The sequence below is a fragment of the Bufo gargarizans genome, chromosome 6, assembly GCF_014858855.1.
Source record: "Bufo gargarizans isolate SCDJY-AF-19 chromosome 6, ASM1485885v1, whole genome shotgun sequence".
In the NCBI taxonomy this organism is placed as follows: domain Eukaryota; kingdom Metazoa; phylum Chordata; class Amphibia; order Anura; family Bufonidae; genus Bufo; species Bufo gargarizans.
This window is the reverse complement of record NC_058085.1, coordinates 181913378-181936201: the sequence shown is the minus strand read 5'-3', so window position 1 is coordinate 181936201 and position 22824 is coordinate 181913378. Positions and strand designations below refer to the sequence as shown.

Sequence of the window (22824 nt, the reverse complement as noted above, 5' to 3'; positions counted from 1 at the left end):
GTCTTATTACACCCCTGTGTATTATACCAGGAGAACTGGGGGTCTTATTGCTCCCCTGTGTATTATATCAGGAGGACTGGGGGTCTTATTACTCCCCTGTGTATTATACCAGGAGGACTGGGGGTCGTATTACTCCCCTGTGTATTATATTAGGAGGACTGGGGGTCTTATTACACCCCTGTGTATTATATCAGGAGGACTGGAGGTCTTATTATACCCCTGTGTATTATATCAGGAGGACTGGAGGTCTTATTATACCCCTGTGTATTATACCAGGAGGACTGGGGGTCTTATTATACCCCTGTGTACTATACCAGGAGGACTGGGGGTCTTATTACACCCCTGTGTATTATATCAGGAGGACTGGAGGTCTTATTATACCCCTGTGTATTATGCCAGGAGGACTGGGGGTCTTATTACTCCCCTGTGTATTATATTAGGAGGACTGGGGGTCTTATTACTCCCCTGTGTATTATATCAGGAGGACTGGGGGTCTTCTTACACCTCTGTGTATTATATCAGGAGGACTGGGGGTCTTATTACTCCCCTGTGTATTATATTAGGAGGACTGGGGATCTTATTACTCCCCTGTGTATTATATCAGGAGGACTGGGGGTCTTATTACTCCCCTGTGTATTATATACAGAGGATGGGGGTCTTCTTACACCTCTGTGTATTATATCAGGAGGACTGGAGGTCTTATTACTCCCCTGTGTATTATATTAGGAGGACTGGGGGTCTTATTAAACCCCTGTGTATTATATTAGGAGGACTGGGGGTCTTATTACTCCCCTGTGTATTATATCAGGAGGACTGGGGGTCTTATTACTCCCCTGTGTATTATATCAGGAGGACTGGGGGTCTTATTACTCCCCTGTGTATTATATAAGGAGGACTGGGGGTCTTCTTACACCCCTGTGTATTATATCAGGAGGACTGGGGGTCTTATTACTCCCCTGTGTATTATATCAGGAGGACTGGGGGTCTTATTACTCCCCTGAGTATTATATCAGGAGGACTGGGGGTCTTATTACTCCCCTGTGTATTATATCAGGAGGACTGGGGGTCTTATTACTCCCCTGAGTATTATATTAGGAGGACTGGGGGTCTTATTACTCCCCTGTGTATTATATCAGGAGGACTGGGGGTCTTATTACTCCCCTGTGTATTATATTAGGAGGACTGGGGGTTGTATTACTCCCCTGTGTATTATATCAGGAGGACTGGGGGTCTTATTACTCCCCTGTGTATTATATCAGGAGGACTGGGGGTCTTATTACTCCCCTGTGTATTATATTAGGAGGACTGGGGGTCTTATTACTCCCCTGTGTATTATATCAGTAGGACTGGGGGTCTTATTATACCCCTGTGTATTATATCAGGAGGACTGGGGGTATTATTATACCCCTGTGTATTATATCAGGAGGACTGGGGGTCTTATTACACCCCTGTGTATTATAACAGGAGAACTGGGGGTCTTATTGCTCCCCTGTATATTATATCAGGAGGACTGGAGGTCTTATTGCTCCCCTGTGTATTATATTAGGAGGACTGGGGGTTGTATTACTCCCCTGTGTATTATATTAGGAGGACTGGGGGTCTTATTACTCCCCTGTGTATTATACCAGGAGGACTCGGGGTCGTATTACTCCCCTGTGTATTATATTAGGAGGACTGGGGGTCTTATTACACCCCTGTGTATTATATCAGGAGGACTGGAGGTCTTATTATACCCCTGTGTATTATATCAGGAGGACTGGAGGTCTTATTATACCCCTGTGTACTATACCAGGAGGACTGGGGGTCTTATTACACCCCTGTGTATTATATCAGGAGGACTGGAGGTCTTATTATACCCCTGTGTATTATGCCAGGAGGACTGGGGGTCTTATTACTCCCCTGTGTATTATATTAGGAGGACTGGGGGTCTTATTACTCCCCTGTGTATTATATTAGGAGGACTGGGGGTCTTATTACTCCCCTTTGTATTATACCAGGAGGACTGGGGGTCTTATTACACCCCAGTGTATTATATCAGGAGGACTGGGGGTCTTATTGCTCCCCTGTGTATTATATTAGGAGGACTGGGGGTCTTATTACTCCCCTGTGTATTATATTAGGAGGACTGGGGGTCTTATTACTCCCCTGTGTATTATATTAGGAGGACTGGGGGTCTTATTCCTCCCCTGTGTATTATACCAGGAGGACTGGGGGTCTTATTCCTCCCCTGTGTATTATACCAGGAGGACTGGGGGTCTTATTCCTCCCCTGTGTATTATATCAGGAGGACTGGGGGTCTTATTCCTCCCCTGTGTATTATATCAGGAGGACTGGGGGTCTTATTCCTCCCCTGTGTATTATATCAGGAGGACTGGGGGTCTTATTGCTCCCCTGTGTATTATACCAGGAGGACTGGGGTCTTATTCCTCCCCTGTGTATTATACCAGGAGGACTGGGGGTCTTATTACTCCCCTGTGTATTATACCAGGAGGACTGGGGGTCTTATTACACCCCTGTGTATTATATCAGGAGGACTGGGGGTCTTATTACTCCCCTGTGTATTATATTAGGAGGACTGGGGGTCTTATTACACCCCTGTGTATTATATTAGGAGGACTGGGGGTCTTATTACTCCCCTGTGTATTATATTAGGAGGACTGGGGGTCTTATTACTCCCCTGTGTATTATACCAGGAGGACTGGGGGTCTTATTCCTCCCCTGTGTATTATACCAGGAGGACTGGGGGTCTTATTCCTCCCCTGTGTATTATATCAGGAGGACTGGGGGTCTTATTACTCCCCTGTGTATTATACCAGGAGGACTGGGGGTCTTATTACACCCCTGTGTATTATATCAGGAGGACTGGGGGTCTTATTATACCCCTGTGTATTATATCAGGAGGACTGGGGGTCTTATTACTCCCCTGTGTATTATATTAGGAGGACTGTGGGTCTTATTCCTCCCTGTGTATTATATCAGGAGGACTGGGGGTCTTATTACTCCCCTGTGTATTATATCAGGAGGACTGGGGGTCTTATTCCTCCCCTGTGTATTATATCAGGAGGACTGGGGGTCTTATTGCTCCCCTGTGTATTATACCAGGAGGACTGGGGGTCTTATTCCTCCCCTGTGTATTATACCAGGAGGACTGGGGGTCTTATTACTCCCCTGTGTATTATACCAGGAGGACTGGGGGTCTTATTGCTCCCCTGTGTATTATATCATGAGGACTGGGGGTCTTATTACACCCCTGTGTATTATATCAGGAGGACTGGGGGTCTTATTCCTCCCCTGTGTATTATACCAGGAGGACTGGGGGTCTTATTACACCCCTGTGTATTATACCAGGAGGACTGGGGGTCTTATTCCTCCCCTGTGTATTATATCAGGAGGACTGGGGGTCTTATTGCTCCCCTGTGTATTATACCAGGAGGACTGGGGGTCTTATTACACCCCTGTGTATTATATCAGGAGGACTGGGGGTCTTATTACTCCCCTGTGTATTATATTAGGAGGACTGGGGGTCTTATTACTCCCCTGTGTATTATATTAGGAGGACTGGGGGTCTTATTACTCCCCTGTGTATTATATCAGGAGGACTAGGGGTCTTATTATACCCCTGTGTATTATATCAGGAGGACTGCGGGTCTTATTACTCCCCTGTGTATTATATTAGGAGGACTGGGGGTCTTATTCCTCCCCTGTGTATTATATCAGGAGGACTGGGGGTCTTATTACTCCCCTGTGTATTATATCAGGAGGACTGGGGGTCTTATTCCTCCCCTGTGTATTATATCAGGAGGACTGGGGGTCTTATTGCTCCCCTGTGTATTATACCAGGAGGACTGGGGGTCTTATTCCTCCCCTGTGTATTATATTAGGAGGACTGGGGGCCTTATTACTCCCCTGTGTATTATATTAGGAGGACTGGGGGTCTTATTACACCCCTGTGTATTATACCAGGAGGACTGGGGGTCTTATTCCTCCCCTGTGTATTATACCAGGAGGACTGGGGGTCTTATTACTCCCCTGTGTATTATACCAGGAGGACTGGGGGTCTTATTACACCCCTGTGTATTATATCAGGAGGACTGGGGGTCTTATTCCTCCCCTGTGTATTATATCAGGAGGACTGGGGGTCTTATTGCTCCCCTGTGTATTATACCAGGAGGACTGGGGGTCTTATTACTCCCCTGTGTATTATATTAGGAGGACTGGGGGTCTTATTACTCCCCTGTGTATTATATCAGGAGGACTGGGGGTCTTATTCCTCCCCTGTGTATTATATCAGGAGGACTGGGGGTCTTATTGCTCCCCTGTGTATTATACCAGGAGGACTGGGGGTCTTATTACACCCCTGTGTATTATATCAGGAGGACTGGGGGTCTTATTCCTCCCCTGTGTATTATATCAGGAGGACTGGGGGTCTTATTACTCCCCTGTGTATTATATCAGGAGGACTGGGGGTCTTATTCCTCCCCTGTGTATTATATCAGGAGGACTGGGGGTCTTATTGCTCCCCTGTGTATTATACCAGGAGGACTGGGGGTCTTATTCCTCCCCTGTGTATTATACCAGGAGGACTGGGGGTCTTATTACTCCCCTGTGTATTATACCAGGAGGACTGGGGGTCTTATTGCTCCCCTGTGTATTATATCAGGAGGACTGGGGGTCTTATTACTCCCCTGTGTATTATACCAGGAGGACTGGGGGTCTTATTACACCCCTGTGTATTATATCAGGAGGACTGGGGGTCTTATTCCTCCCCTGTGTATTATACCAGGAGGACTGGGGGTCTTATTCCTCCCCTGTGTATTATACCAGGAGGACTGGGGGTCTTAGTCCACATTATTGGGGGGTGATGCTTTTCCTTTGTCTCGTCGCTCGCCCTGAGATCTCGATTGGCCTTCACTCTCGGCTCCTGTCTTACATCTGACAGAGATCGGGAATCTGGATGATGAGTCCGGGCTGTGGCCCCCAGTCAGATGGAGCCAGGTCTGACCGGGGGCCACAGCCGTCCCCCCAGAGGTCGCCTGTAGATGAGAGCAGTGGGGATATGGGGTCTTAGGAGAGGTTCAGACCCTGCTGTGACGCCATATCTGACAACCCCTGCCTGGCTGTGGTGGCCGCTCTGTTGGTTGTCACACTATCCAGGTACAGTCCTGAATGATGTCCTTTCTCGCTGACTCCTCAGCCTCTGACAAACATGGAGGTGGAGGTTGTCAGTGACGGGGACATGTCCTCTCTCTTCCAGGTGTTGGGATGGATCCGCAATGGGGAGTCCATGTTGAACGCCAGCCTGGTGAATGCCAGCTCGTTGTCAGAGGCCGAACAGCTCCAGAGGGAACATGAGCAGTTCCAGATGGCGATTGAGGTGAGCGGGTGGCGGCAGAGCATTGCCCATGGTAACATAACGGGGAGCGATAGCCTGCGTATGACTGCCCTATGGGCACAGAAGACTGGTTGGCGCCCCCTGCAGTGTAGAGACAGTGAGGCGTCTTGTGGTGCCTCGTCGTGCCTCATTTCTCAGCTCTCTGGTTCTCTTCGCACAGTCCCTCTTCCACGCCAGCTCCTTACAGAAGACGCACCAGAGCGCTCTGCAGGTGCAGCAGAAGGCGGAGGCGCTGCTCCAGGCCGGCCATTATGACGCTGACGCCATCAGGGAGTGCGCCGAGAAGGTGGCCATGCACTGGCAGCAGCTGATGCTGAAGATGGAGGATCGCTTGAAGCTGGTCAATGCCTCGGTGGCCTTCTACAAAACATCTGAGCAGGTCAGGAGCCCCCGTGTATTTGGGGTAGGGGCGATTGCCTTGGCGGTTTCCTCCTGAGCGCTCTCATTTATTCTGCCGTCCTGGTCTAGGTGTGCAGCGTCCTGGAAAGTCTGGAGCAGGAATACCGCAGGGACGAGGACTGGTGCCGCGGACACGATAAACTGGGGCCGGTGACCTCGGACGGGGACCACGTGATGCCGCTGATCAGCAAGCACTTGGAACAGAAGGAAGCCTTCCTCAAGGTGAGGGGTGCCATATTCAGGGGCGTCGCACTTGCTGAGCGGGGGCGGGTCCCGCTCCTCATCTACCCCATGAATAACGGCAGAAAGTCCCGTATATGACCCCGATAGGTGGGCGGGGCTTATAGGACGCAGCGGACCCTGCATTATTAGAGGGAATGTCCTCTCTGCTTGGAGCTGATCACAGGGGCCCCTGGGCTGTCCGTATGCCTCTCGCCTGGTTATGTTGCCTGTCATTTTTCTCCCCTCTACAGGCCTGCACATTGGCGCGGAGAAACGCGGAGGTTTTCTTAAAATATATTCACCGTAACAATGTCAGCATGCCGGGAGTGGCCCCGCATACCCGAGGGCCCGAACAACAGGTCAAAGGTAAGTGTGCCCCAACACATGGAGCAGCCATGTCTGACCTCTCTTCCTGGACTGCAGGGGGCGCCGGATGTGGTTTATGGGGGTCATGTCCAGCCTTCTGCGCCCCATAGAGACCCTCATCTCCTCACCGTGTCAGGTGACTACCCGGCATGAAACGCGTCTGCTCTCAGCCCTCCATTGGCTCCAGGGGTTCTGGAGTTTTCCCTGAATTGTTAATGATCGCAGCTCCGGAGTCCGGCATTTTATTGGATTAGCTGATGTTAAGCTGCAGAACGGAAGAGATTACTGGTAATGCCAGAAACGCGCGGCAGATCCTATTTAGGTGCCATAGAGATTGCTGGCAGGATGTCAGCGTGTGCCCGCATGTCTCATATATCAGACCGCACTCTCCCAGATTAGACTGCCAGTCAGTTAACGTGTGCAACAGATATTGGGTTCAGATGAAACCATTAATCCCCCCCAAGTCTGTGCTGGGTATGTGGGGTACCAGGAGTGTACCGATACGTCAGGGTGGGGTACCAGGAGTGTACCGATACAGCAGGGTAGGTTACCAGGACTGTACCGATACGGCAGGGTAGGTTACCAGGAGTGTACCGATACGGCAGGGTGGGGTACCAGGAGTGTACCGATACGGCAGGGTGGGTTACCAGGAGTGTACCGATACAGCAGGGTAGGTTACCAGGAGTGTACCGATACGGCAGGGTGGGGTACCAGGAGTGTACCGATACGGCAGGGTGGGGTACCAGGAGTGTACCGATACGGCAGGGTGGGGTACCAGGAGTGTACCGATGCTGCACGGTGGGGTACCAGGAGTGTACCGATACGGCAGGGTGGGGTACCGGGAGTGTACCGATGCTGCACGGTGGGGTACCAGGAGTGTACCGATGCTGCACGGTGGGGTACCAGGAGTGTACCGATGCTGCACGGTGGGGTACCAGGAGTGTACCGATGCTGCACGGTGGGGTACCAGGAGTGTACCGATGCTGCACGGTGGGGTACCAGGAGTGTACCGATGCTGCACGGTGGGGTACCAGGAGTGTACCGATGCTGCACGGTGGGGTACCAGGAGTGTACCGATGCTGCACGGTGGGGTACCAGGAGTGTACCGATGCTGCACGGTGGGGTACCAGGAGTGTACCGATGCTGCACGGTGGGGTACCAGGAGTGTACCGATGCTGCACGGTGGGGTACCAGGAGTGTACCGATGCTGCACGGTGGGGTACCAGGAGTGTACCGATGCTGCACGGTGGGGTACCAGGAGTGTACCGATGCTGCACGGTGGGGTACCAGGAGTGTACCGATGCTGCACGGTGGGGTACCAGGAGTGTACCGATGCTGCACGGTGGGGTACCAGGAGTGTACCGATGCGGCACGGTGGGGTACCAGGAGTGTACCGATGCTGCACGGTGGGGTACCAGGAGTGTACCGATTGCTGCACGGTGGGGTACCAGGAGTGTACCGATGCGGCAGGGTGGGGTACCAGGAGTGTACCGTTGCGGCAGGGTGGGGTACCAGGAGTGTACCGTTGCGGCAGGGTGGGGTACCAGGACTGTACCGATGCGGCAGGGTGGGGTACCAGGACTGTACCGTTGCGGCAGGGTGGGGTACCAGGACTGTACCGTTGCGGCAGGGTGGGGTACCAGGACTGTACCGTTGCGGCAGAGTGGGGTACCAGGAGTGTACCGATACGGCAGGGTGGGGTACCAGGACTGTACCGATGCTCCACACAGCAATGGCGGCCAGATCAGGTTCTGTGATAGGGCGGGGGGTGTCCATGTGCGTAAACGTCTCCATTGGCCGTCCTGTACCACCCGATGGATGGGTCATGGGTCAAAGTTCTTCATAATGTAAAAGAATATGGCGGGTGCGAATTTCTCCATATGTTTGCATGTTCGGCAAACTGCAAGGCCATCTCTATTGATATGTTGGGTACCAGGGATGTATGGATATGTTGGTACCAGGGATGTATGGATATGTTGGGTACCAGGGATGTATGGATATGTTGGGTACCAGGGATGTATGGATATGTTGGGTACCAGGGATGTATGGACATGTTGGGTACCAGGGATGTATGGACATGTTGGGTACCAGGGATGTATGGATATGTTGGGTACCAGGGATGTATGGATATGTTGGGTACCAGGGATGTATGGATATGTTGGGTACCGGGGATGTATGGATATGTTGGGTACCGGGGATGTATGGATATGTTGGGTACCGGGGATGTATGGATATGTTGGGTACCGGGGATGTATGGATATGTTGGGTACCGGGGATGTATGGATATGTTGGGTACCAGGGATGTATGGATATGTTGGTACCAGGGATGTATGGATATGTTGGGTACCGGGGATGTATGGATATGTTGGGTACCGGGGATGTATGGATATGTTGGGTACCAGGGATGTATGGATATGTTGGGTACCAGGGATGTATGGATATGTTGGGTACCAGGGATGTATGGACATGTTGGGTACCAGGGATGTATGGACATGTTGGGTACCAGGGATGTATGGATATGTTGGGTACCAGGGATGTATGGATATGTTGGGTACCAGGGATGTATGGATATGTTGGGTACCGGGGATGTATGGATATGTTGGGTACCGGGGATGTATGGATATGTTGGGTACCGGGGATGTATGGACATGTTGGGTACCAGGGATGTATGGACATGTTGGGTACCAGGGATGTATGGACATGTTGGGTACCAGGGATGTATGGACATGTTGGGTACCAGGGATGTATGGATATGTTGGGTACCAGGGATGTATGGATATGTTGGGTACCGGGGATGTATGGATATGTTGGGTACCGGGGATGTATGGATATGTTGGGTACCGGGGATGTATGGATATGTTGGGTACCGGGGATGTATGGATATGTTGGGTACCAGGGATGTATGGATATGTTGGGTACCAGGGATGTATGGATTTGAGGTGCAGGGAAGTTTACTTTTCAGTGGAATTTTGCAGCCATCCTAAGTGAACTGCTCCAGAGGGAGAACCGAGTGCTGCATTTCTGGACCCTGAAGAAGAGGCGCCTGGACCAGTGCCAGCAGTATGTGGTTTTTGAAAGAAGCGCCAAGCAGGTACGTGGATACAAGCTCTCCCCAGTCAGGGCCGTCCTCCGTGGACAGGTGTGAACAGTCACCATGATGCTGCTTCCCGTTTGCTGGAGCTCTGGGCGTTTGGTTTTATACAGTCTTCTGCCACCTGCTGGTCACAGCTGGTATTACAGTCTATCACTCTAGGAAGTAACCCTACACTATTATAAACCACTTAGCAAATAGTTTTTATTATTATTATTTTTTTAATTCTCTTCCTTCTCTATAAATGTAATGTTAACCTTATAAGAACCAGAGCGCTGTTTTATTTCTAATACAAAGCTCCATATGCTTGTGCTCACAGCCACAGCTCGGGCCGGTGCACAGAGCAATGATCTGTTACCTGGATAAACTGTCTGTTCCCGGTGCTTGACCTTCTCTTAGGGTTAGGCCCCTTTCACACGGGCGAGTATTCCACACAGGTGAGATGCGTGAGGTGAACGCATTGCACCCGCACTGAATCCGGACACATTTATTTCTATGGGGCTGTGCACATGAGCGGTGATTTTCACGCATCACTTGTGCGTTGTGTGAAAATCGCAGCATGCTCTATATTGTGCGTTTTTCATGCAACGCAGGCCCCATAGAAGTTAATGAGGCTGCGTGAAAATCGCAAACATCCGCAAGCAAGTGCAGATGCGGTGCGATTTTCACTCACGGTTGCTAGGAGACGATCGGGATGGAGACCAGATCATTATTATTTTCCCTTATAACGTGGTTACAAGGGAAAATAATAGCATTCTGAATACAGACTGCATAGTGCAATAGCGCTGGAGGGGTTAACAAAAAATTATTTAACTCACCTTAATACACTTCTTCGCGCAGCCGGCATCTCTTCTGTCTTCATCTTTGAGGAAAAGGACCTGTGGTGACGTCACTGCGCTCATCACATGGTCTGTCACATGATCCGTCACCATGGTGATGGACCATGTGATGAGCACAGTGATGTCATCAAAGGTCCTTTACCCAGGTCCTGAAGAAAAAAGACAGAAGAGATGCCGAACAAGTGGATTAGGGTAAATTACATTTTTTGTAAAAAAAAATTAACCCCTTCATCCCTATTATACTATGCATTCTGTATTCAGAAAAATATTATTAACCAGGGGAAAATAATTACATCTACACAACCTTGAACCCAAACCTTAACTTCAGTGAAGAAGTTCGGGTCTGGGTACCACATTCAGTTTTTTTTATCACATGCGTGCAAAACGCATTGCACCCGCGAGATAAAAACTGAACAACGGAACGCAATCGCAGTCAAAACTGACTGAAATTGTGTACCTACTCGTGCGGGTTAGCCGCAATGCACCTGGAACCTGAGCCAAAACGTGACGCCCGTGTGAAAGAGGCCTACGTTTTTTATCGCGCACGTGAAAAACGCATCAAAACACCATGCACCCGCGCGTAAAAAACTGAACGCAATTGCAGACAAAACTGACTGAACTTGCAAAATGGTGCGAATTTCACTGAACGCATCCGGACCTAATCCGTCACGCTCGTGTGAAAGAGGCCTCAGGACATGCTGCTGACTAAATAAGGATTTTAGTATGAACACATGCTGTTTTACACAAGGCAATTATTGGGAGCAGGAATTCATCCAAATGTTATTCCAGATAATTGTCCTGATCCTCGGGCTATGTGAAAGGGACTTTAATGTTACCTAAGACTCCATCACTAGGGGGGTTCACTGCATACAGTTATACTGTATACATTCACCACTAGAGGGAGCTCCTCACATACAGATGTATATACAGTCACCACTAGAGGGAGCTCCTCACATACAGATGTATATACAGTCACCACTAGGGGGAGCTACTCACATACAGATGTATATACAGTCACCACTAGAGGGAGCTCCTCACATACAGATGTATATACAGTCACCACTAGGGGGAGCTCCTCACATACAGATGTATATACAGTCACCACTAGGGGGAGCTCCTCACATACAGATGTATATACAGTCACCACTAGGGGGAGCTCCTCACATACAGATGTATATACAGTCACCACTAGGGGGAGCTCCTGACATACAGATGTATATACATTCACCACTAGGGGGAGCTCCTCACATACAGATGTATATACAGTCACCACTAGAGGGAGCTCCTCACATACAGATGTGTATACAGTCACCACTAGAGGGAGCTCCTTACATACAGATGTATATACAGCCACCACTAGGGGGAGCTCCTCACATACAGATGTATATACAGACACCACTAGAGGGAGCTCCTCACATACAGATGTGTATACAGTCACCACTAGAGGGAGCTCCTCACATACGGATGTATATACAGTCACCACTAGAGGGAGCTCCTCACATACAGATGTGTATACAGTCACCACTAGAGGGAGCTCCTTACATACAGATGTATATACAGCCACCACTAGGGGGAGCTCCTCACATACAGATATATATACAGACACCACTAGAGGGAGCTCCTCACATACAGATGTGTATACAGTCACCACTAGAGGGAGCTCCTCACATACGGATGTATATACAGCCACCACTAGAGGGAGCTCCTCACATACAGATGTATATACAGTCACCACTAGGGGGAGCTCTTCACATACAGATGTATATACAGCCACCACTAGAGGGAGCTCCTCACATACAGATGTATATACAGTCACCACTAGGGGGAGCTCTTCACATACAGATGTATATACAATCACCACTAGGGGGAGCTCCTCACATACAGATGTATATACAATCACCACTAGAGGGAGCTCCTCACATACAGATGTATATACAGTCACCACTAGGGGGAGCTCCTCACATACAGATGTATATACAGTCACCACTAGGGGGAGCTCCTCACATACAGATGTATATACAGTCACCACTAGGGGGAGCTCCTCACATACAGATGTATATACAGTCACCACTAGGGGAGCTCCTCACATACAGATGTATATACAGTCACCACTAGAGGGAGCTCCTCACATACAGATGTATATACAGTCACCACTAGGGGAGCTCCTCACATACAGATGTATATACAGTCACCACTAGAGGGAGCTCCTCACATACAGATGTATATACAGTCACCACTAGAGGGAGCTCCTCACATACAGATGTATATACAGTCACCACTAGGGGGAGCTCCTCACATACAGATGTATATACAGTCACCACTAGAGGGAGCTCCTCACATACAGATGTATATACAGACACCACTAGAGGGAGCTCCTCACATACAGATGTATATACAGTCACCACTAGGGGGAGCTCCTCACATACAGATGTATATACAGTCACCACTAGGGGGAGCTCCTCACATACAGATGTATATACAGTCACCACTAGGGGGAGCTCCTCACATACAGATGTATATACAGTCACCACTAGGGGGAGCTCCTCACATACAGATGTATATACAGTCACCACTAGGGGGAGCTCCTCACATACAGATGTATATACAGTCACCACTAGGGGGAGCTCCTCACATACAGATGTATATACAGTCACCACTAGGGGGAGCTCCTCACATACAGATGTATATACAGTCACCACTAGGGGGAGCTCCTCACATACAGATGTATACAGTCACCACTAGGGGGAGCTCCTCACATACAGATGTATATACAGTCACCACTAGGGGGAGCTCCTCACATACAGATGTATATACAGTCACCACTAGGGGGAGCTCCTCACATACAGATGTATATACAGTCACCACTAGGGGGAGCTCCTCACATACAGATGTATATACAGTCACCACTAGGGGGAGCTCCTCACATACAGATGTATATACAGTCACCACTAGGGGGAGCTCCTCACATACAGATGTATATACAGTCACCACTAGGGGGAGCTCCTCACATACAGATGTATATACAGTCACCACTAGGGGAGCTCCTCACATACAGATGTATATACAGTCACCACTAGGGGAGCTCCTCACATACAGATGTATATACAGACACCACTAGAGGGAGCTCCTCACATACAGATGTATATACAGCACCACTAGGGGGAGCTCCTCACATACAGATGTATATACAGTCACCACTAGGGGGAGCTCCTCACATACAGATGTATATACAGACACCACTAGAGGGAGCTCCTCACATACAGATGTATATACAGTCACCACTAGGGGGAGCTCCTCACATACAGATGTATATACAGTCACCACTAGGGGGAGCTCCTCACATACAGATATATATATACAGACACCACTAGAGGGAGCTCCTCACATACAGATGTGTATACAGTCACCACTAGGGGAGCTCCTCACATACAGATGTATATACAGCACCACTAGAGGGAGCTCCTCACATACAGATGTATATACAGTCACCACTAGGGGGAGCTCTTCACATACAGATGTATATACAGCCACCACTAGAGGGAGCTCCTCACATACAGATGTATATACAGTCACCACTAGGGGGAGCTCCTCACATACAGATGTATATACAGTCACCACTAGGGGGAGCTCCTTACATACAGATGTATATACAGTCACCACTAGAGGGAGCTCCTCACATACAGATGTGTATACAGTCACCACTAGAGGGAGCTCCTCACATACAGATGTATATACAGTCACCACTAGGGGGAGCTCCTCACATACAGATGTATATACAGTCACCACTAGAGGGAGCTCCTTACATACAGATGTATATACAGACACCACTAGAGGGAGCTCCTCACATACAGATGTGTATACAGTCACCACTAGAGGGAGCTCCTCACATACAGATGTATATACAGTCACCACTAGGGGGAGCTCCTCACATACAGATGTATATACAGACACCACTAGAGGGAAGCTCCTCACATACAGATGTATATACAGTCACCACTAGGGGGAGCTCCTCACATACAGATGTATATACAGTCACCACTAGGGGGAGCTCCTCACATACAGATGTATATACAGTCACCACTAGGGGGAGCTCCTCACATACAGATGTATATACAGTCACCACTAGGGGGAGCTCCTCACATACAGATGTATATACAGCCACCACTAGGGGGAGCTCCTCACTTACAGATGTGTATACAGTCACCACTAGAGGGAGCTCCTCACATACGGATGTATATACAGACACCACTAGGGGGAGCTCCTCACATACGGATGTATATACAGTCACCACTAGGGGGAGCTCCTCACATACAGATGTATATACAGTCACCACTAGGGGGAGCTCCTCACATACAGATTTATATACAGTCACCACTAGGGGGAGCTCCTCACATACAGATGTATATACAGCCACCACTAGAGGGAGCTCCTCACATACAGATGTATATACAGTCACCACTAGAGGGAGCTCCGCACATACAGATGTATATACAGTCACCACTAGGGGGAGCTCCTCACATACAGATGTATATACAGCCACCACTAGAGGGAGCTCCTCACATACAGATGTATATACAGTCACCACTAGAGGGAGCTCCGCACATACAGATGTATATACAGTCACCACTAGGGGGAGCTCCTCACATACAGATGTATACACATCTGTGTATCTGTGGTATTATCGTGTCTCTATGTATTATGGTATGCTTCGTGTCGGTGTGTATCGCTGTCTCCGGTGTAGACGTCTCGCTATCGCCTCTCGTCTTCGCCTCTTTCAGGCTCTGGACTGGATTCAGGAGACCGGAGAACATTTCCTCTCCTCGCACACCAGCTTCGGGGAGAGTCTGGATGAAACTCAGGGTCTGCTGAAGGAATATGAAGATTTCCGCATTCCTGCCAAGGTGAGGGCCGCGCGGAGGATGGCGGTTTGTGCGATTGTCTGCAGCAGGATCGGGGGTGGCAGGCGTCCTGTGATCAGTCTGCGGGGCCCGCTCCGCCGCGCTCTTCAGTAGGCTGCGATGCACATGGCGCCACTGTTGACACCTGCGCTGTCCGTGTTGCTGCCATGACAGCCGTCATATTTTATCATGTGAGCGAAGGTCGCGGTGTCCTCTCCTGGCGTCCGCGCCTCTCCGGCCGGGTCTCTGGCGCTTGCGGCTCTTGAACCGATCCGTGTCTCGAGGCTTCATATTAATGTTGTAATGAAGAATGCGCCGGTTTGTATAGAGATCAGCGGCGTGAGTCGCCGTCCCGCCGCCATCATTACATCTGTCTCTTCTCTCTTCTGGCAGCAAACTAAGGAGAAGGTGCGGCTGCTGATCCAGCTGGCGGACAGCTTTGTGGAGAAAGGTCACGTCCACGCCACCGAGCTGAAAAAATGGGTGACGACCGTGAACAAGCATTACCGCGACTTCTCCCTGCGGATGGGAAAGTACCAGTGCTCCCTGCAGAGGGCGCTGGGCATCAGCACTGAGGTACCGCACCGAGGACTGGCCAATCAGAGGGTGGCTGCTCCTCTGATTGTAACGTGCCGCCATCTTGGATGAGCGCGTCGTCCTGTGTGCAGAGCCCCATATATATTTCACGAGCAGCGCTGCTTATAATTAACGACTCTACATCCGTAATCTGGAGGCGCCCACTGCCGTATTCTCTCAGAGACCGCTCTCTGGTCCCGACGGCTATTCCCCTGGTGACCACAAGGTGGCGCAAGATGTTATGGGATAATATGAAGATGTGAGGGGCTTGGGGGGGGGGGGCAGTGATTATAGGACAGACGGACATTATAAACCGGAGGGGGGGTGTCAGCGGCAGCGCCCCGGGTTTGGCGGATTGTCACAGTTTTTTTTTTTTACTTCTGTCTCCAGGACAATAAAGATCTGGAACTTGACATCGTTCCGGCCATTCTGACCGACCCGGAAGTGAAGCTGCGAGACGCCGGCCACGAGGTCAACGAGGAGAAGAGGAAATCTGCCCGGAAGAAAGAGTGAGCCGGGAGCCACATGACCGCTCGGGGCCCCTGTTTATGTATTAATGGGGATCAGTATGAGAGCTCAGGGCCCCTGTTTATGTATTAATGGGGAGCAGTATGAGAGCTCGGGGCCCCTGTTTATGTATTAATGGGGAGCAGTATGAGAGCTCGGGGCCCCTGTTTATGTATTAATGGGGATCAGTATGAGAGCTCGGGGCCCCTGTTTATGTATTAATGGGGAGCAGTATGAGAGCTCGGGGCCCCTGTTAATGTATTAATGGGGATCAGTATGAGACCTCGGGGCCCCTGTTTATGTATTAATGGGGAGCAGTATGAGAGCTCGGGGCCCCTGTTTATGTATTAATGGGGATCAGTATGAGAGCTCGGGCCCCTGTTTATGTATTAATGGGGATCAGTATGAGAGCTCGGGGCCCCTGTTTATGTATTAATGGGGAGCAGTATGAGAGCTCGGGGCCCCTGTTTATGTATTAATGGGGATCAGTATGAGAGCTCGGGGCCCCTGTTTATGTATTAATGGGGATCAGTATGAGAGCTCGGGGCCCCTGTTTATGTATTAATGGGGATCAGTATGAGAGCTCGGGCCCCTGTTTATGTATTAATGGGGAGCAGTATGAGAGCTCGGGCCCCTGTTTATGTATTAATGGGGATCAGTATGAGAGCTCGGGGCCCCTGTTTATGTATTAATGGGGATCAGTATGAGAGCTCGGGGCCCCTGTTTATGTATTAATGGGGATCAGTATGAGAGCTCGGGCCCCTGTTTATGTATTAATGGGGATCAGTATGAGAGCTCGGGCCCCTGTTTATGTATTAATGGGGATCAGTATGAGAGCTCGGGCCCCTGTTTATGTATTAATGGGGATCAGTATGAGAGCTCGGGCCCCTGTTTATGTATTAATGGGGATCAGTATGAGAGCTCGGGCCCCTGTTTATGTATTAATGGGGAGCAGTATGAGAGCTCGGGGCCCCTGTTTATGTATTAATGGGGAGCAGTATGAGAGCTCGGGGCCCCTGTTTATGTATTAATGGGGATCAGTATGAGAGCTCGGGGCCCCTGTTTATGTATTAATGGGGAGCAGTATGAGAGCTCGGGGCCCCTGTTTATGTATTAATGGGGAGCAGTATGAGAGCTCGGGCCCCTGTTTATGTATTAATGGGGAGCAGTATGAGAGCTCGGGGCCCCTGTTTATGTATTAATGGGGATCAGTATGAGAGCTCGGGCCCCTGTTTATGTATTAATGGGGATCAGTATGAGAGCTCGGGGCCCCTGTTTATGTATTAATGGGGAGCAGTATGAGAGCTCGGGCCCCTGTTATGTATTAATGGGGATCAGTATGAGAGCTCGGGCCCCTGTTTATGTATTAATGGGGAGCAGTATGAGAGCTCGGGCCCCTGTTTATGTATTAATGGGGAGCAGTATGAGAGCTCGGGCCCCTGTTTATGTATTAATGGGGAGCAGTATGAGAGCTCGGGGCCCCTGTTTATGTATTAATGGGGAGCAGTATGAGAGCTCGGGGCCCCTGTTTATGTATTAATGGGGATCAGTATGAGAGCTCGGGGCCCCTGTTTATGTATTAATGGGGAGCAGTATGAGAGCTCGGGCCCCTGTTTATGTATTAATGGGGATCAGTATGAGAGCTCGGGGCCCCTGTTTATGTATTAATGGGGATCAGTATGAGAGCTCGGGCCCCTGTTTATGTATTAATGGGGATCAGTATGAGAGCTCGGGCCCCTGTTTATGTATTAATGGGAGCAGTATGAGAGCTCGGGGCCCCTGTTTATGTATTAATGGGGATCAGTATGAGAGCTCGGGCCCCTGTTTATGTATTAATGGGGATCAGTATGAGAGCTCGGGGCCCCTGTTTATGTATTAATGGGGAGCAGTATGAGAGCTCGGGGCCCCTGTTTATGTATTAATGGGGAGCAGTATGAGAGCTCGGGCCCCTGTTTATGTATTAATGGGGAGCAGTATGAGAGCTCGGGGCCCCTGTTTATGTATTAATGGGGATCAGTATGAGAGCTCGGGCCCCTGTTTATGTATTAATGGGGATCAGTATGAGAGCTCGGGGCCCCTGTTTATGTATTAATGGGGATCAGTATGAGAGCTCGGGGCCCCTGTTTATGTATTAATGGGGAGCAGTATGAGAGCTCGGGCCCCTGTTTATGTATTAATGGGGATCAGTATGAGAGCTCGGGGCCCCTGTTTATGTATTAATGGGGATCAGTATGAGAGCTCGGGGCCCCTGTTTATGTATTAATGGGGAGCAGTATGAGAGCTCGGGCCCCTGTTTATGTATTAATAGGGAGCAGTATGAGAGCTCGGGCCCCTGTTTATGTATTAATGGGGATCAGTATGAGAGCTCGGGCCCCTGTTTATGTATTAATGGGGATCAGTATGAGAGCTCGGGCCCCTGTTTATGTATTAATGGGGAGCAGTATGAGAGCTCGGGCCCCTGTTTATGTATTAATAGGGATCAGTATGAGAGCTCGGGGCCCCTGTTTATGTATTAATGGGGAGCAGTATGAGAGCTCGGGGCCCCTGTTTATGTATTAATGGGGATCAGTATGAGAGCTCGGGGCCCCTGTTTATGTATTAATGGGGATCAGTATGAGAGCTCGGGGCCCCTGTTTATGTATTAATGGGGAGCAGTATGAGAGCTCGGGCCCCTGTTTATGTATTAATGGGGAGCAGTATGAGAGCTCGGGCCCCTGTTTATGTATTAATGGGGATCAGTATGAGAGCTCGGGGCCCCTGTTTATGTATTAATGGGGATCAGTATGAGAGCTCGGGCCCCTGTTTATGTATTAATGGGGATCAGTATGAGAGCTCGGGGCCCCTGTTTATGTATTAATGGGGAGCAGTATGAGAGCTCGGGGCCCCTGTTTATGTATTAATGGGGATCAGTATGAGAGCTCGGGGCCCCTGTTTATGTATTAATGGGGATCAGTATGAGAGCTCGGGCCCCTGTTTATGTATTAATGGGGATCAGTATGAGAGCTCGGGGCCCCTGTTTATGTATTAATGGGGATCAGTATGAGAGCTCGGGCCCCTGTTTATGTATTAATGGGGATCAGTATGAGAGCTCGGGCCCCTGTTTATGTATTAATGGGGATCAGTATGAGAGCTCGGGGCCCCTGTTTATGTATTAATGGGGATCAGTATGAGAGCTCGGGCCCCTGTTTATGTATTAATGGGGATCAGTATGAGAGCTCGGGGCCCCTGTTTATGTATTAATGGGGATCAGTATGAGAGCTCGGGGCCCCTGTTTATGTATTAATGGGGATCAGTATGAGAGCTCGGGCCCCTGTTTATGTATTAATTCGTGATCAGTATGAGAGCTCGGGCCCCTGTTTATGTATTAATGGGGAGCAGTATGAGAGCTCGGGCCCCTGTTTATGTATTAATGGGGTGCAGTATGAGAGCTCGGGGCCCCGTGTCGATTCATCCCAGTGATCCCTTTTCACTCCTGACCTCTGAGGGAGGGAACGTCAGGGGTCAGGTACCAGGATTCACCCCTCAGAGCAGCAGACAAGCATCCTGGCGCCGCTGATCTCCTCTGTCTTTCCATGATGATGGATCTTTATATGGAAATGATGCGACAACATCACAGGAGGAAGATAAAACTGCCCTCCATGTAACCCAGGACCAGTATTAAACCAGTATCTAGTATGACAGTGTCCATTATGACACCATTGACCAGTCTGATATCAGTATAACCTCAGTGACCAGTATAAGGGTACTAGTGTTATTCTTTTCCGGCGCTGAGTTCCGTCCTAGGGGCTCAATACCGGAAAAGAACGGATCCGTTTTGTCCCCCTGCATTCTGAATGGAGAGCGATCCGCTCAGGAGGCATCAGGACGTCTTCAGTTCAGTCTTTTTCACTTTTCCGGACGCAGATAATACCGCAGCGTGCTACGGTTTTATCCCCGGCCAAAATTCCAGAACACCGGAGAGATGGATCCGGCATTTCAATGCATTTGTCATATGGATCAGGATCCTGATTGGGCTGACAAATCCCATCAGTTTGCATGCGTTTTGACGGATCCGGCAGGGAGTTCTGGCGATGGAACTGCTCGCCGGATGACTCTGCCGCAAGTGTGAAAGTAGCCTAACCCCAGTGACGCTAATGGTAACGTTAATCCTTCTTCGTCAGGTTTATAATGGCTGAACTTCTCCAGACAGAGAAAGCTTACGTCCGAGACCTGCACGAGTGTATGGAGGTATCTATTATCTGTCTATTATCTGTCTATTATTGTCTTGGACGTTCCTGTGGCAGGTACCAGGAGATCGGAGAGACTGGCAACTCGTGGGTTAAATTGACAAGTTCCCTGTGGCTCTTATTGTGTCTGTGTTTTCGTGAATGCCCCCCCCCCCCCCCTTGCTTCAGGTGTTGCTTGTTGGTAATTTACCTTCCCCATTAGTAGCCGCTTCTCGCTCTTGGAGGTGCGGTTTATAGATTGTCTTCCTCCCTTCTAGCTGCTCGGTCGTCCTCTGGCTGCTCGGTCGTCCTCTGGCTGCTCGGTCGTAGCTCTGGCCGCTCGGTCGTAGCTCTGGCCGCTCGGTCGTAGCTCTGGCCGCTCGGTCGCGCTCTGGCCGCTCGGTCGTAGCTCTGGCCGCTCGGTCGTAGCTCTGGCCGCTCGGTCGTAGCTCTGGCCGCTCGGTCGTAGCTCTGGCCGCTCGGTCGTAGCTCTGGCCGCTCGGTCGTAGCTCTGGCCGCTCGGTCGTAGCTCTGGCCGCTCGGTCGTAGCTCTGGCCGCTCGGTCGTAGCTCTGGCCGCTCGGTCGTAGCTCTGGCCGCTCGGTCGTAGCTCTGGCCGCTCGGTCGCGCTCTGTGCGACTTCTGCAGTCGCCAGTTTTCTACTTTCAGATAAGTCTTGCCTGAGACAGAGACTTCCTTTCGTCCATCTCGGGAGGAAGGGGTTGTCTCTGCTCCTAACCTCATTCCAGGGACTTAGGCCTCGTTCACACTTCAGTGTTTGGTCAGTGATTTCCATCAGTGATTTGTGAGCCAAAACCAGGTGCAACTCTAAACACAGAACAGGAGCAGATCTTTCCCTTTTACCTCATGTCTGTGGAGGCTCCACTTCGGGTTTTGGCTCACAAATCACTGATGGAAATCACTGACCAAACACTGTAGTGTGAATGTGGCCTTATAGGGACATGAGGGCCTAGGTATCCAGCATACGAATATTCCTACCTTCACGGCCTATTCATATTGATAGGTGGTCAGGGCCCCGATCAGGGCTGTCTAGGAGGTGACCTGTTCCGTCCCTAGTTTCCAGGCCGTTACTGTCCCCCCCCCCCCCCCCCCACAGGTTGTGACAATTATCAATAGCAAAAATAATAGTGTGAGCGGCACCGCAGGTCAACCGACAGATGGTGCCAGCGGATGTTGAAGCGATCCAATCTCCAAAAATGCAAGAATTAATATCCCACGCAAAAGAGTAAAATATGTGTGCCTTTTATTCACCTTGCTGGAGGAAGGTTCCAGTGTGCCGACCGAAACGCTGCGTGGAGTATTTATCCTATCTATTATCTCTTTATCTCCTATCCGTCCGTCCGTCCGTCTGTCCGTGTCTCCGTCTCATACCTGTGTGGCCCCCTCTCTTGCAGACGTACCTGTGGGAGATGACCAGTGGTGTGGAGGAGATCCCCTCCGGGATTGTTAATAAGGAGCACATTATTTTTGGGAACATTCAGGAAATCTACGATTTTCACAACAAGTGAGTCCTCGGGGATCGGGGTCCTTCTCGGGGTCCCCTCCCCCCTTTAGTGTCATGTGACATTTATAACCATATACTGCAGGTCCCGCTGTTGTCTGCTCTGGTTAATGCAATAATCTGCAACTTTATAATAAACTTTCACTTTCTCACCACTTCCAAGATCTCTGCTTGCTGTCAGTGAATAGGAAAACTCTGGTTTCCATTCAAATGCAGTAATCCTGGGCTTGTATCCAGACTAGACAATGATTTGTGAGCTGAGCACAGCAGCGCACGCCTCTTCTCTGGTTTGTTACAATGTTTCAGTCTGTGGCGTCCAGGCTGTTTCTGATGGAGGATTCTCAAGACTGGATACATCTGTAACAAACCCTCAGCTCAGAGCAGTACACTCCTTACAATGATCCCAGCGTCTCAGATCGTATAGTGGACGGCGTTCTTCTCTATGTATATACCGTATACCGTGCGTCCCCTTCTCACCCAGAATCCTCTGCTTCTCCTCAGCATCTTTTTAAAAGAGTTGGAAAAATATGAGCAACTTCCTGAGGATGTCGGACACTGCTTTGTCACCTGGGTAATTATACGTATAGGGTTGGCGATGATGGGGTATACGACATGTATAGGGTCGGCGATGATGGGGTATACGACATGTATAGGGTCGGCGATGATGGGGTATACGACATGTATAGGGTCGGCGATGATGGGGTATACGACATGTATAGGGTCGGCGATGATGGGGTATACGACATGTATAGGGTCGGCGATGATGGGGTATACGACATGTATAGGGTCTGCGATGATGGGATACAGG

At 50.0% G+C, this 22824-nt stretch overlaps 1 protein-coding gene across 5 annotated transcripts in view; it reads left to right on the top strand.

Annotated features, from left to right (window-relative positions):
- Positions 1–22824, top strand: part of KALRN (kalirin RhoGEF kinase) — a 162374-nt gene that overhangs the window by 60434 nt on the left and 79116 nt on the right. For all 5 annotated transcript variants that reach the window (XM_044296507.1, XM_044296509.1, XM_044296508.1 and 2 more), the window contains exons 14-24: positions 5255–5374; positions 5553–5771; positions 5861–6013; positions 6265–6379; positions 9355–9470; positions 15088–15210; positions 15601–15783; positions 16174–16292; positions 20451–20517; positions 21910–22019; positions 22518–22587. In XM_044296507.1, the coding sequence (XP_044152442.1) occupies positions 5255–5374; positions 5553–5771; positions 5861–6013; positions 6265–6379; positions 9355–9470; positions 15088–15210; positions 15601–15783; positions 16174–16292; positions 20451–20517; positions 21910–22019; positions 22518–22587 (1395 nt within the window). The remainder of the gene's footprint in view (positions 1–5254; positions 5375–5552; positions 5772–5860; positions 6014–6264; positions 6380–9354; positions 9471–15087; positions 15211–15600; positions 15784–16173; positions 16293–20450; positions 20518–21909; positions 22020–22517; positions 22588–22824) is intronic.